The sequence below is a fragment of the Nicotiana tabacum genome, chromosome 1, assembly GCF_000715075.1.
Source record: "Nicotiana tabacum cultivar K326 chromosome 1, ASM71507v2, whole genome shotgun sequence".
Lineage (NCBI taxonomy): Eukaryota > Viridiplantae > Streptophyta > Magnoliopsida > Solanales > Solanaceae > Nicotiana > Nicotiana tabacum.
Genome location: NC_134080.1, coordinates 55,838,291 through 55,852,110, shown reverse-complemented (window position 1 = coordinate 55,852,110; position 13,820 = coordinate 55,838,291). Strand labels below are relative to the sequence as shown.

Sequence of the window (13,820 nt, the reverse complement as noted above, 5' to 3'; positions counted from 1 at the left end):
AATCATTTTCATGTACTTAAGTTATCCAACTTAATTTGTTATATTGTGTTGCCTTATGCCATAGTACTCTTTATTAAATGGTCTTGCCATACAAAGAGTGTCATACTTGTTCATTAACTGAGAAAGGTGTATGCTTAATTAATGTTAAATCATTATAGAATGGATAGATCTACCTACCAAAAAACGATATCAAAAGAAAATGATAATATAGAATTATATTGTTTGGGAAAAAAAAGATAATATTGTTTGGAAGAAATATATGAATATCGTATCACTAAAAGATTCGGAATTAGACTATTTAATTATTTATACTGGCTTTGATTTATAATAAGTTGGAACTAAATAGTATCATGTTTGATAATGAAAGATGGTAAGTGGTGACGCTACACTGCACAAAGAATATTAATTATTTAATTGGAAGGGTTCGTACACAAGCAAAGTCACGTTTTCCCATGCCTCCAACTAAATTACGTTGGTTGATCAACATCATTAATTTTAGAAAATTTACCATCCACAAAAGCATTTCCCATATTTTTTTAAAAAAAAAAGTTAGAAAAATTATGCTGCCATATCCTTTAATTTATTTTTTGAGAGGTCAATATCTTAACCCTTTCTAATGGAGTTAGTGAGCGAGATGGACTATTTTCAGAGGCAGAGGGTTGAGGTCTTGTAACCTCCGATTGAAAATAAATGGAAAATAGAGTGCATAGTTTTTCAATATGAAACAAGGATATTAAAATGAATTATAGGAAATAAATATTGATTTTTAATTTTATTTAAAAAATTTAAATATGGAATGAGGAATAGTAGGAAGTGTCAAAACCTTGAGATTCCTTGTTATATTAAAAATTTAAGCTCTCATCTCTAAGTTATCTCTCTCTTCCCAACCACCTTTCTCTATCATATATGTTTCTTTAATCCATGATCAAAACGTGCTCAAACATTGAAACTATTTACTTGAACCCTCTCTAGAAGCTTTCCAGGCTTTATTCAAGAAAAGATAACTACATGGTACTCTTTGAATCGTGGCCATGCCGGTTTTCATCAAGGAAATTTCAATTAAAAAAAAAGTAAATAAGCAAAATATTTAAAGAAATTCAACATCGAATATATATACATAACTTATGTTCACAATATAATCTTTCGATGAAAAGGGTTTCGGTGCTCCTAGCTCCACCCATGATCTTGCCAATTCATTCTTTCTCTAAATCGTTTTCTTAACATTGAATTTTATTTAAAATTTCACTAAAAAGGGCATCAACTTAAAACCTCATTATTTTTCGTTATACGTGAGTCTCATAAAATATCCCTAGAAAAAGTTGTACTAACTAACGCAGATGCCTATTACATTAATACTATAGATAAACAAACATTTTATCCTTGACCATAGAGACAAAAAATGAAAAAGAGGGTCAACCCTAGTTTTATTTCTTTAATTAATCAAAACTATAGTTGGAAAATATCCAATAAAAAAACAGTTCATTTAAATAATCTATTTAAGGTTCATAGTTAACTAGCTCCCACTACTTCATATTCTTTATCTATATATAGTGCACCAAATATTTTCATATACAAAGCTCTGTCCTCTCTCCTTTTAAGCTTTCAGATTTATTTGTCTGATCTAAATTAAATGGGGAGGAAATGCTCGCACTGTGGTATTACTGGTCACAATTCACGAACCTGCAAATCTCAGAAAGCAAAAATTGATGAAAAAAAGGAAGATGCTATTACGTCCAATATTGGTATGAAACTCTTTGGAGTGAAACTTGAAATACCAAAATCATCTTCTTTTGCTAGTAGTGCTTCAATGAAGAAGAGTTTTAGTGTTGGCTGCCTTTTGAATTCGTCGAAAATTTCTTCTTCAACAGTTGGATCTTTTGCTTCTAATTGTGAGATGTTTTCAGATGAAAACCTGGATTATAAAGTGTCAAATGGTTATCTTTCCGATGAATTGGTTGGAAGAACTTTGGATAAGAAAAAAGGTTAGTGTTCTAATTATAACATTGATTTTTTTTTTTTCCTTCTGTTTTTTCTAGTTCAAGATTTACAGGATTTGATCTTTTACCTGTAATACTTCTTCACTTTCAGATATATTCATAATCTAGCCACAAAACCGTTTTATGAAATTTCTAAAAAAAAATTATGCTTTGCAGCTTTGGGGTTGGTCTATAGTATTTCTCTCTCTCGTTATACAAATATTAAAATCTTGGACAGATGGGATCTTTACACAAACTTCAGCTGAATTAACTGTTTATTTTTCCTAGTCGGTTACATATATATATATATATACTATTTTTAGTTTAAGCGATTGAGTGAACAGATTTTTAGGTTAATTCTTCTTTAATTATAAGAAATTACTCTATTCCTTGTTTTTATTTTTGCTTTAGTTTCAATACATTTTGATATTGTTAGAATATCTATTTTATAAGCAAGTTTATTAATTAAAGTGGCAAGGAAATTGCAATCTGGAAATATAGATTTGACGTTCTAGAAATTCTTTTTTCTAGAGAGAGGAACTCCATAGTTCCTCACATGCTAATTTTTCTTTCTTTCAAACAAGCAACCCTCGTTTTATTTTTTTATGTGAGCAGCCACCCAATTGATGACAAAAGAAGGTTAAGTACTTTAGTTATTTGTTAATTTTAAGAGATAAATCGTACTTTTTTTTATTCTTCATAATCTAATATTTTTATTAGTTAGAGTTGCAACTTTGGTTATGTGGCTTCAGTGGAAGTTAATATCACCGAAGCAAGCATGCCGCATAGATAAAAAGAAAAGGTATTTAATAAGTAATAAATAACATTAATCAACGAAAAGGAAATACCACCAAATGATAATACAGAATAAATTGATTCTTTTTGTTTTTAATTTCCGAAGACCTTTATAGTTTACATGGGAGATGCAGCACCTCAAATAGAACATTCTTAGTTCACGTGAAAAATGAAGACATGCTTAATTGTCTCAAAAATTATAATAGGATTATATTCAAGTGCAAATGTCAAGCGTTTAATCTTGGAGCACAAATTTCAAATTAAACAAATATCAAACTCCGTTATGACTTAGTTTAAATAGATCTTCATCCAAATAGTTGATCGGATTCACTGTTACTTTATGTGTATATATAAATTATACATCCATCGATTTTTTTAGTTTAAGCGATGGGATAAACGACTATTTAAGTTTAATTCCATGTTGCTTTTGAATTTGTCTGACTTTATTCGGTTCGTTTACTTTTACTAGTAAAAATATATTCAAATAATAGGTTTGGTGAAATTTCCGTAGGAGTTCCATGGACAGAAGAAGAACACAGGATATTTCTAGTTGGATTGGAAAAACTTGGAAAAGGAGACTGGAGGGGCATTTCTAGGAACTTTGTGACAACAAGGACACCAACCCAAGTCGCAAGTCATGCCCAAAAGTATTTTCTTCGCCAAAATTCTCTCAATAGAACCAAGCGTAGACGTAGTCTCTTTGACAAGGTACTTTACTAAACCCCATTTAATTTCTCTCCTTTTACCACGACTCAAAATTATTATTAGTAGACTACGTAAAATTGATTTTTCAAATATGACATCCCGAGGGTTACGTTACTTAATTCTTAAAAAATATTGTCAGATATGTATCGGATTCTCTAAAAGCTATGTATTTTTTGAAGGATTCACACGGGTGCGATAATTATATTTTTGAAGATTGCGAGCAACATAGCTCTGAAGGTGTGATAATACGGTTCTTCGATTCGAGCCTTGTGAATAATATTCTCGTGTTTTAGTTCCTTAGTTGGCATTACAGCACGAATCTAGATTAGCCGAATCCATTCTGAGTGCCAAAAAGAGTGGCTCTTCAAATAAGAATGTTGCACACCTTTCCATTTTTCATACTTGAAATAAAAAACTCTAATTTTCCAATTTACAATCGGATAACCTAGATTCTTTTATATATATTGTAGCCTTTTTTTTATAAAAATTTAGCTTCATCTAGTTATTTTTTTCAGCTAGTTAATTCGTTTTTACTCCTTTATAATAACCAAGTTGATTATCATCAGGTTGGGATGGATAAATCAACTATCTTACTGTTTGATAAAAGGGTTACCAAGACAAAGGAAAGCACATCCATTTCATATGAGAAGTCAGCACAACATGGTGAAACAAATATTTCAATGATAAATTTTAGTACTTCGTCAAGCAAAGATTCAAAGTCCAATAGTCAACAATATTCCATGCCAGCAACAGTAGTTAATCTCCCATTTATTAATTCAAGTGATTATATTTCAATTCAAGATTCACTAAATCCAGACCTAGATCTCACCCTTGCTGCTCCAAGGCAACTCAATAATCAAAGAAGAAAATCAAGTGGTCCTCTTGCTGGAAATACAATTACTGTCGTTTGATTTAAACATTCTGCTCATATTTCATGTAATCAAACATAGTATAAGAAATTAGGAAATTAATTAGGTAGATGTCTATAAAAATAATAATCATTTTTCTATGTGATATGACTGATATGTAACTTTGTAAATGCTGCCCTACCAGTAGAGGAAGACCCAGAATTCAACGGTCGCGGGGCACTATGACATTCAATATAAATTAATCAGTGCTCGTAAGATTGGTACGAGGGTCTATGCTAATATCTAATTATTTCTTGAAGACATTTGCAAATAAATATAAAAATTTTGTCGAAGTTTTCAGGTGCCGATGATCCCTCAACTTATAGTGTAGGTCCGCCTCTACATATCAGCATCACCTTAATTGGTCCCCCAAGCTTACCACAAATACATTTTTTAATTCCATTTTAAAATATTAAATGTTTCATTAGTGGTAAAGACATGAATTAAGTTCCAAAATTTGCGAGCAAAATAAGTCCAATGATTTGCTTAAGGCAGTTTTACTATTTTGCATGTCACATCATATCCTACCAAGTATCATATCACTTACAAAAAGTATTTTAATTAGATATATGTTAAAGTTATGACAAATTTCAAACCATTGGTTGAATATTTCCTTTCCTAGGCATGTTTGTCCACTGGTAGGGCTCGTACGTAGTGATAATGTTCCTTAAATCAATATTAACTATTTCCATATTAATTAGAAAGCGAGCTCATTCTAAAACTGAACTTGGTATGTGTAACCTGTTGAACTTTAAGCCCATTGGGCTTTAAAAGAGAAGAAGTGTGAATTGGAAATGGAGGGAAATAAAATGGAGGGAAAAGAAAAATTTGAAGAAGTGAACTTTTGTCTTGCACTTTGTCCCTCATTGGTGAGGGACAATCACATTTATGTGCTTATATATAGATTCACTTCTTAAAGCTTTTAAAAGGAGTTGAAGAGAATGAACCCTCGCGCTGTCGTCGTCGCTCGGCTCGACTTCGGCTTCGGCTTCGGCAAATGATCGATAAGATTATTTTTGGACAAAATTTATTTAATTATTTAATAATTAATTTAATAATTAATTAAATGTCAAATCACTGCTGAACGTTCAGAGGGCCTCACTGGCCGCGGTTCTGCCGCGACCGCGGTAGAATCGCGGCAGTCAGGTTCAGAGGGCCTCACTGGCCGCGGTTCTGCCGCGACCGCGGTCGAATCGCGGCAGTCAGATTCAGAGAAGCTCTCTGGCCGCGGTTCGGCCGCGATCGCGGTAGAACCGCAGCAGACCGCGTATTTTCTGAAAAGGCACCTTTCCAGACACCTCTTCTGATATTTGCCTATAAATTATGAGGCAAGGCTGCATCTTCCAATATACGAAAAAGACTCTGGAACTTCTTTCTTTCTGAATATACTGCATCCTAATTCGCAGACTCTCTCTCTCAAATTCGTAAGTGTGATTTTGCTCCGTTCTTTGAGTTCGTTGGTATCCTGCAGTTTGTATTGCCACTGTTGCAGGAAGGTTTATTCCGTTTTATCCTGGGAGGATTTAATCCATTACGTTGGCAACGTGTGAGGGGGTTAAAATTCCTTAAGGACGCACAAGAAAATTGTGGATTCGGAATATTTCTGATTCTTTACTATTTAATATATTTCTTTATTCTTCTAACAGTTTCCTGAATTTTGTTTTAACTCAGTAACGTTCACATAACCAACATATCAAGAATTTTTTATTTTTTTTTAGTGGGGCTAAGTGTGTCCAAGACTTGAATTGTGTACCTTCTTGGCACGTTATCTTTAAAATGCAATAAAACGGAATAATTTTTATTATTGACTATGGTCAGATTAGAGCCCACTAGAGGAGATATACTGAAGCTACCCAATCTTAAAAACCCGATAGAATGCATGCGATTTTGAATTGTGTATTTCAGTAATTTCTAGATTTTGAAAACATTTAGTCAGCTCAAACAACTTTAAGTCCTTTTCAGGTAAATTTAGAGTTTAAAATTGAAGTAAAACCTCGACTCCCCTAACGGTTTGTAATTCCCAATTGACTTAAAACATATAGTATATAAGATGGTTATGTACAACAGATGTACTTCTACTTAGCTTGTAGTATTAGCATAGATACTTCAACCAACCTTACTTAAGGTAGAAAATTCTGGGGACTATTGAACGATTCTCCAGAATGGTCAGTGTTTGCACCGCAGTCAACATTTTCAACACTTACAGCCCTCTAATGAAAGGTCTTATTACCATCTAATCTATCGCACAAGATTTGTTTAGTGCGATTTATATTTCCTATGTGGTTTGCAGGTTATTACATAGTGTGGAATTTACGTAATGCGTACAAAGTACTCATCACAAAGTGCTCACTCAAAAGTTAGAGGCTATAAGTGCTGCAGGTTTTCGTGGGGTTCCAACAAAAAAAATTATTTTCAAACATAGGATTGAGGAAAAGGGCAAGTCAGCAAATAGGCTGAGAGGCTGGGAATGTCCAAGGACCTAAACAATGAGAATTCCTAATTTTTACACCAGTAATTACCATGTAAAAGGCAAGACAAGGATATTTTTGAATTAGTACAGTCATTAATTTAATTTTTATTTTATTTTTTGTAGCTATCTTGAGAAACCAGTGAAACAAGTTTATCTCATTACATGACATGAGAGTTTACAGCGGTTGTTTTCGGTACATGCTGAAAAGGATGAGTAATAGAAAACGAGCAAGAAGAAAAATCGGAATTATATTATTTCCAAGAAAAAGGAAAGTTGACTTGTATCGTTTTCCCCTAATTTTCTTAAGAAGTTGACTGTCAAAGGTGTATACGGTCAAAATCATATGCCTCCAATTTTATAGGCTCGAGAGGTCGCATCAAGGACAAAAGTTCGATATAGACCAAGCTCGGGTTCGAAGGCAGAATAAGAGGCTCGAAGATCTAAGTGCTTGAAGAACATTGGAGCCAAGTACGACCGACTCCGAGATGGTGCCATTATGAGTTTGTTACAGAAGGACAAGATTCCTGCCACGTCCCCAAGATCATGGCGTAAATATCGGAATAGATTTGTATGAATTCGTACTAGGCGGTTCGACAGGTATCCCAATAAGATTCTTTACTGTAAATTGAAATGTACCTTATTTAGGGTTCCCCTATTATATAAAGGGGACCCCAATCATTTGTAAACATCATCTAATCATTGGCAAAGAATATACTCTCTCTTACTCTCTCGCTCATTGTTCATCAGAATTGTCCTTTAGCTTTATTATTCTTGCTTTATTGTTCTTGGTCAATCTCGAGGTCACTTTGGCTCGAGGTCGATACTGCCTAGTAACACTAGTTTGATTTACTCATTTCTTTCATTTATACGTTATACTTCTTGATTATTAATTAGTATTGAACTAAATCACGTATCTTTAAATCCACAAATCAAATTTATTTTTTACTCGTATTTTCGAGGTAAACAGTTTGGCGCCCACCATGGGGCTAAAGATAATAGTGTTTATTTCGATACTGATTCTGATAACACACGTTATTTTCACACTTGTTCTTGTCAAAGATTCTTTGATTTTAGGATAAAACATGTCAAACTCACATAATGCGCCCGTACACGGTGATGGCGGTCTTGGGTTCCTCGGAGAAAATGACAACATAATTGCTCCAGGGGTCGATGTACCACTGATAAACCCTGGGGAAGTGCCAAATATGGAACCACTTGGTGTTAGCTCACACATTGCTTTAAATGCGGATCTAGGCGCAGACCCCAAAGTGAGTGTACGCAGGGAAGTTAGATCTGGTGGTCAAGGAACACGGGGTATAAGAGACGGGGGAGTCAGCCTCCAAGTGATATTCGAGATTTTAGAAGCTCAAAATATTGCTATCGCTCAGCTTCAGAGTCAGCACAAAACTCCAAGTATAGTCGAACCAGGAAACACTCGACGTACTGAGCCGATACCGGAAAGATCAAGCGGTAACGACTCGGGGACTGATCCCACAATTATAAGGATGCTTGAAGAACTCACCAAGAGAATCGTGTCACGCCCCGAGCCTGGGGGTGAGACCGGCACCTAGCGCCTCATCTATCCTTGCGTATCACTTACGACTAAGAGACTTTGCACATGTAATGTCGTATATTGGTCATGGACCACATTACAAGATAATGTGCGATGCAAAATATAAAACTGAATAGAGACTAACGCTAACTAAATATCAACATAAAACTGGGCCAGCAAGGCCGTCATAATTACTACAATTGACAAGCCAACAAAATATACGTACAGGGCCTACAAGCCCATCATACTGCACAAATTGACAGGATATGTCTACAAGCCTCTACTGATAGATGTACCGTGATCGGAACAGGGCCCCGACCTACCCATAACCTATCTACATATATACACAAAACTTCTAGACCCGACAACTCTAAAGGATGGGAGCTTACCGATAAAGCTGAACTAGGGCAAACACCTACTGAGGAGGTCTACCCATCTACCTGTCTGGACCTACACGCATGTGTCACACCCCATTTTTTAACCAAACTTCATTAACCCCTCTTAAATAAATAAAAGGAATTTAGTAAAGCTTGAAAAGGGTTTTCAATTTGAAAAGTGACAAAATTGTGTTTAAAGGAAATAACTCAGAGTCGCCACCTGACATTTGATTTCGGTGTGTCAGGTCACCGTTTTTTATAAAAATGATAATAATTTTCCTTTTAAAACACTCTTAACTCTAAAACTAAGTCTACACCAAAGATTAGGGTAAGGGGGTTCATTTGACTCGGGGAGAAGGTGTTAGGCACTACCCAAGTCTCGTGAAAGTCACGGTTGCATACTCGATCTAGTCAGCTTTTAAAATATTTGAATTGAGGTAAAACAAACACAGAAAAATAAACATACAAAAGGGCTTGAGGTCGTCCCCCTCCTAATAAAAGAAAAATAAAACAAAAAATAAAATACTACGAGTTCTGCTATCGATCTCCAAGTACAAATACTTCGGGGCATGCCCCGGAATAAAATATACACAAGTGCTTTGGGGCATTTTCCGGATAAATTTAACTGAGGGAACGACCTCTTGCCTCGAAAGAAGCTAAAACAAGAACATCCTAAAAGTTTTCCTATCCAAATGTGGTCGGCCTAAGTATGCTCCTAGCGATTCAACCCAAAAGCAAGAACCGGAATAACGAAATTGTCCTGAGTCCGAACCTTTTTTAGTTTTAATCCAAAACCCATTGCCCAATATCAATCATCAAAACAAACTCAATCATGGCAAGATAAAATAGGCAAGCAGCAGATAACGAGGTATCATGTTAATGGAGACACTAATAACAATATAAAATAAAGAAAGACTAGTGCACTTGAAAATATGACAAGAGTCACTATCCTACACAAATAGAATTACCACCACAAACAGAATGTCTAAAATCAATTCTCCATTATCGAAGTGAGTTTGGCCAAATTCAACGAACCAGAAACTTGAAAATATGATAAGAACCAGAAGTGATAAAATGGAGAAACAGAATGTCTAAAATATGATAGGAGCATTATCGAGTTAGCAATTCTTGGCCAAAGTCGTAGCACCAACGAGTTAAAAAATACATGACAACTTATATAGTAAATGCTAACGCACAATGAGCTTTAGAGTAACACCCAAAGTCAATCAAGGAAAATTATTGTTCTCTTGTCATACATACATATTTTCACAGATAAAATCAAGCTGAGTCTATATCTTTCTCAGATACAAATCAACTAATGTCTAAGGCTACACATGTATAAGCCTTTGATGGAGGATTCTGGTCAATTAGCTAATAGAGAGGCTTTGTGAACTTAACACTAACAGAATGACCACCACTTGAATTGCATAAATGGCGACAACAAACTCTTGATGTACTGAACAGAAGCAGATTAGATTAAGATTCAGCTATGTACTAAGAATTTTAAAATATTGATACTCCTATTCGAATATCATAAAACCATGAGATTAAAGCAATGAGTGTTCATGTCGGGTACAAAACAAAATTTCAGAGCACAAATTCAAACATGATCTCTTTTAAAACTACTCGTCAAGAACCTATGAATTCATGAACTACTCAAAGGTCATGAACACAACATCTATGGCTCTTATCATATTTTCATTCACATCAAATGGAGTAAAAGAACTAGAAACGAACCTAAATACGCGCTAACTTTAATTAAATCTCGAAGTGAGTACAAGCAGAAGGAGAGAATGACAGTGAATTCCAAAGACGAAGAGCAACTATTGAATCTATAAGCAAATTGGAGCCGCAATCGGAAACGGACCTCAGCTGGCAGACGATTGACGACCCGAGCGACCTCGATTCAATACCAAAGCTCAAATGACCTCCATCTTTGAAACCAAAAATCAGAGCGGAAAGAAACAACAGAAATATTTCGATTTTTTGACTTTTTTTTTAATTAAGACAATAAGAGGAATCGAAGCTCTTTTTTTCAGAATTTGAAGCGAAAATTTAGAACAAAAAGAACTGAAACTTTTAGCCTTTTTTCTTTTTTTCTTTTTGTTCTAAATCGAAGGGAAAAAGAAGATGAAAACCAGGAGAAACTATGAACTAACCCTAATTTCTCTTCCAAAATTCTCTCCCCCTTTCTGTCCAAAAAAACCAAAAATATATAGCCCTCCCGAATCTTCTTCTTATTCTTCAACAAGAAATCCCCAGTACCGTGTGGACCCCCTCCAAAATCCGAAAATCCCCATTTTAAACAAAAATCAGAAAATGGAAGTCTTGGATCAAAATTTAATCGAACGGCTCCCATTTTCCGACATTTATCTCAAGGATTCGGATTTTTTGTTTAAACATAAGAAATAAAAGAAGAAATCCGCGTGAATCGGATTAAAATGATGAGATTTGGTATGGAAGGGATGACATGGAAGAAGGAGAAGACGAGAAGGGGGCCATGGCACTCGGCATAGTGAACTCGCCGGGTTTGGACGAGTTCCGGCGAGTTTGGGGCAGCTTAGAGGCGGGGAAAGGAGGGGGCGCCGACTTGGGGGGTTAGAGATTAGGTCTAGGTTTTGGTTACAATGAGATTTATATGTGGGTGGAAATTAATATGGGCCATTGGATTAAAAGGTATGAATGGCTAAGATTAGTTGGGAAAATGGGATGGGTAGATGGGTCGATCCGGCGGGTCAAAGGGTTGGGTTAAGGAAGGGAATGGGCTGCCCGATTTTGGGCTTCTACTTGTCCAAATTGGGCCTCTAAATTTGGATTCCTTCAATTTTTAAAAGGTTCATTAAAAGACAAACTCAATTTCTTAAATTAAAACTAAACTAATTTCAATTAAATAAACTATGTGATAATATGAGACTATATATATATTTTATAATATATCATGTTTTATATAAATTAAAAGTAAAAGTGAAAATCATAGTAAAAACAAAATATATGGCTATAAAAATCTTAATAACCTAAACTACATAGAAATAAGGTAAACATGAAACTATATATAAATATTTATTAATTTAATTTAATTTTTTTTATTTTTATTTTTCAAGGATTATACTAAAAAAATATAAAAACCATAGCAAACTTAGCATAATACTACTATAAAATACTAATGAACTTAAATAAATAAAAACAAAAACAAACATATCTAATAAGATAAATTGAAACTTTCCCTTTTTTTCTCTTTTTTTTTAATTTGATTTGAAATTAAAAATAAAATAGGCTAAAATTACATAATAACTCAAGTAGATATTTTAAAACATAAAAATACGAAAACTAACTTTAAAACTGTGCGAGTCTAAAATTACATATCTACAGCTGCCCCTCTTTGACGGGAAACACAAAGTGTTTTCGGACAAAGAAAAACAAGAAATATTTTTTTTTACTCGATCCTTATTTAGAGAGACAAAACTAAAGAAAAGAAAATGTGACCGAGCCCTGGTATCTGATCTGCCTACATATCCTTGGCTATAAAGGAATCAAGCCACGTATAGTTCGGAATGAGAAGAGCGATGGAGTATACCGAGGTGGAGAGTCGAGTGAAGTACCGTCGAGGTTCCGATCCGCGGTTCCTGCCATTACATCAAAAATAAAAGGGAAAAATTACAGCAAAAGTAAAAGAAAAATACAATATCCTATCTACTTCTTGTCTCGAATCTTCCGCGACTCTCTACTTGATCTTCAATATGAGACTGAAAAAAGGGACCCTATTCTTCAGGCGGGCTCCTGATGCCTCTTAAATTTGCGAATTGAAGTAACTCTGAAAATGGATTCCCTCGTTCTCCAGGTGGGCGTCTGATTGCCAACAACTTGAATTATATTCCCTTGTTATCCAGGTGGGCGTGTGATTACCAAAACTTGAATTGTATTCCCTCGTTATCCAGGTGGGCGCCTGATTGCTACAAAACAGTCAACACAAAAGAAATTTTTCTGCCCCAGTTTGGGATCTGGGCATATTTGTGAGTGTTAATCGGATCATGTTACCTACAGAGCTCTAAGAATTTAAAAGCTAAATCCCATTATCCAGGAGGTCCCTGAAAACTTCAAATTAAATCTCATCTTAAGAGTGAAAACTTTAAAGTTAAGTTATATTTCCTACAGGTAGAACTTACGTTAAATCTTGTTATCTATGAAGATTTTGAAACCTAGATAGATCTCATTATCCAGGAGGGTCCTGAAAGTTTTAAATTAAATCTCATTATCCAGGAGGGTCCTAAGAACTTTTAAAATTAAATCCCATTATCCAGGAGGGTCCTGAAAATTTTAAATTGAATCCCATTATCCAGGAGGGTCCTGAAAACTTTTAAAATTAAATTTCATTATCCAGGAGGGTCCTGAGAACTTTTAAAAATTAAATCTCATTATCTAGGAGGGTCCTAAAAACATAAAAACTAAATCCCATTATCCAGGAGGGTCCTGAGAACTTAAAAACTAAATCTCATTATCCAGGAGGGTCCTGAGAATTTTAAATTGAATCCCATTATCCAGGAGGGTCCTGAAAACTTTTAAAAATTAAATCCCATTTTCCAGGAGGGTCCTGAAAACTTAAAAATTAAATCTCATTATCCAGGAGGGTCCTGAAAACTTAAAAACTAAATCCCATTATCCAAGAGGGTCCTGAAAACTTTTAAAAATTAAATCTCATTATCTAGGAGGGTCCTGAAAACTTTTAAAAATTAAATCTCATTATCCAGGATGGTCCTGAAAACTTAAAAACTAAATTCTATTATCCAGGAGGGTCCTGAAAACTTTTAAAAATTAAATTCCATTATCCAGGAGGGTCCTGAAAACTTAAAAATTAAATCTCATTATCCAGGAGGGTCCTGAAAACTTAAAAACTAAATCCCATTATCCAAGAGGGTCCTGAAAACTTTTAAAAATTAAATCCCATTATCCAGGAGGGTCCTGAAAACTTAAATACTAAATCACATTATCCAGGAGGGTCCTGAGAACTTTTAAAAATTAAATCTCATTATCCATGAGGGT

The 13,820-nt window shown here is 34.6% G+C and overlaps 1 protein-coding gene across 4 annotated transcripts; it reads left to right on the top strand.

The window, feature by feature from the left end:
* The first annotated feature begins 1,533 nt into the window (after positions 1-1,533).
* Positions 1,534-4,600, top strand: LOC107775558 (transcription factor MYBS3-like). 4 transcript variants are annotated; one of them, XM_016595308.2, is made up of 4 exons: positions 1,534-1,742; positions 1,905-1,982; positions 3,283-3,479; positions 4,043-4,600. In XM_016595308.2, exons 1-4 carry the CDS (start codon positions 1,631-1,633, stop codon positions 4,385-4,387), a joined length of 732 nt encoding a protein of 243 aa, XP_016450794.2. In that variant the 5' UTR covers positions 1,534-1,630; the 3' UTR covers positions 4,388-4,600. The 4 variants fall into 4 exon arrangements, with proteins under 4 accessions (XP_016450794.2, XP_016450796.2, XP_016450793.2 ...); XM_016595310.2 differs by adding an exon at positions 3,656-3,713 and having other exon boundaries at positions 1,534-1,982; positions 4,043-4,195; XM_016595307.2 differs by having other exon boundaries at positions 1,534-1,982.
* Positions 4,601-13,820: the final 9,220 nt, after the last annotated feature.

Excerpts from the sequence above, each read along its gene's own strand:
- LOC107775558 (XM_016595307.2), top strand. The coding sequence starts at position 1,631 with ATGGGGAGGAAATGCTCGCACTGTGGTATTACTGGTCACAATTCACGA. Across the intron at positions 1,983-3,282 it reads AACTTTGGATAAGAAAAAAG|GAGTTCCATGGACAGAAGAA; the intron begins GTTAGTGTTCTA and ends AAATTTCCGTAG. Across the intron at positions 3,480-4,042 it reads GACGTAGTCTCTTTGACAAG|GTTGGGATGGATAAATCAAC; the intron begins GTACTTTACTAA and ends GATTATCATCAG.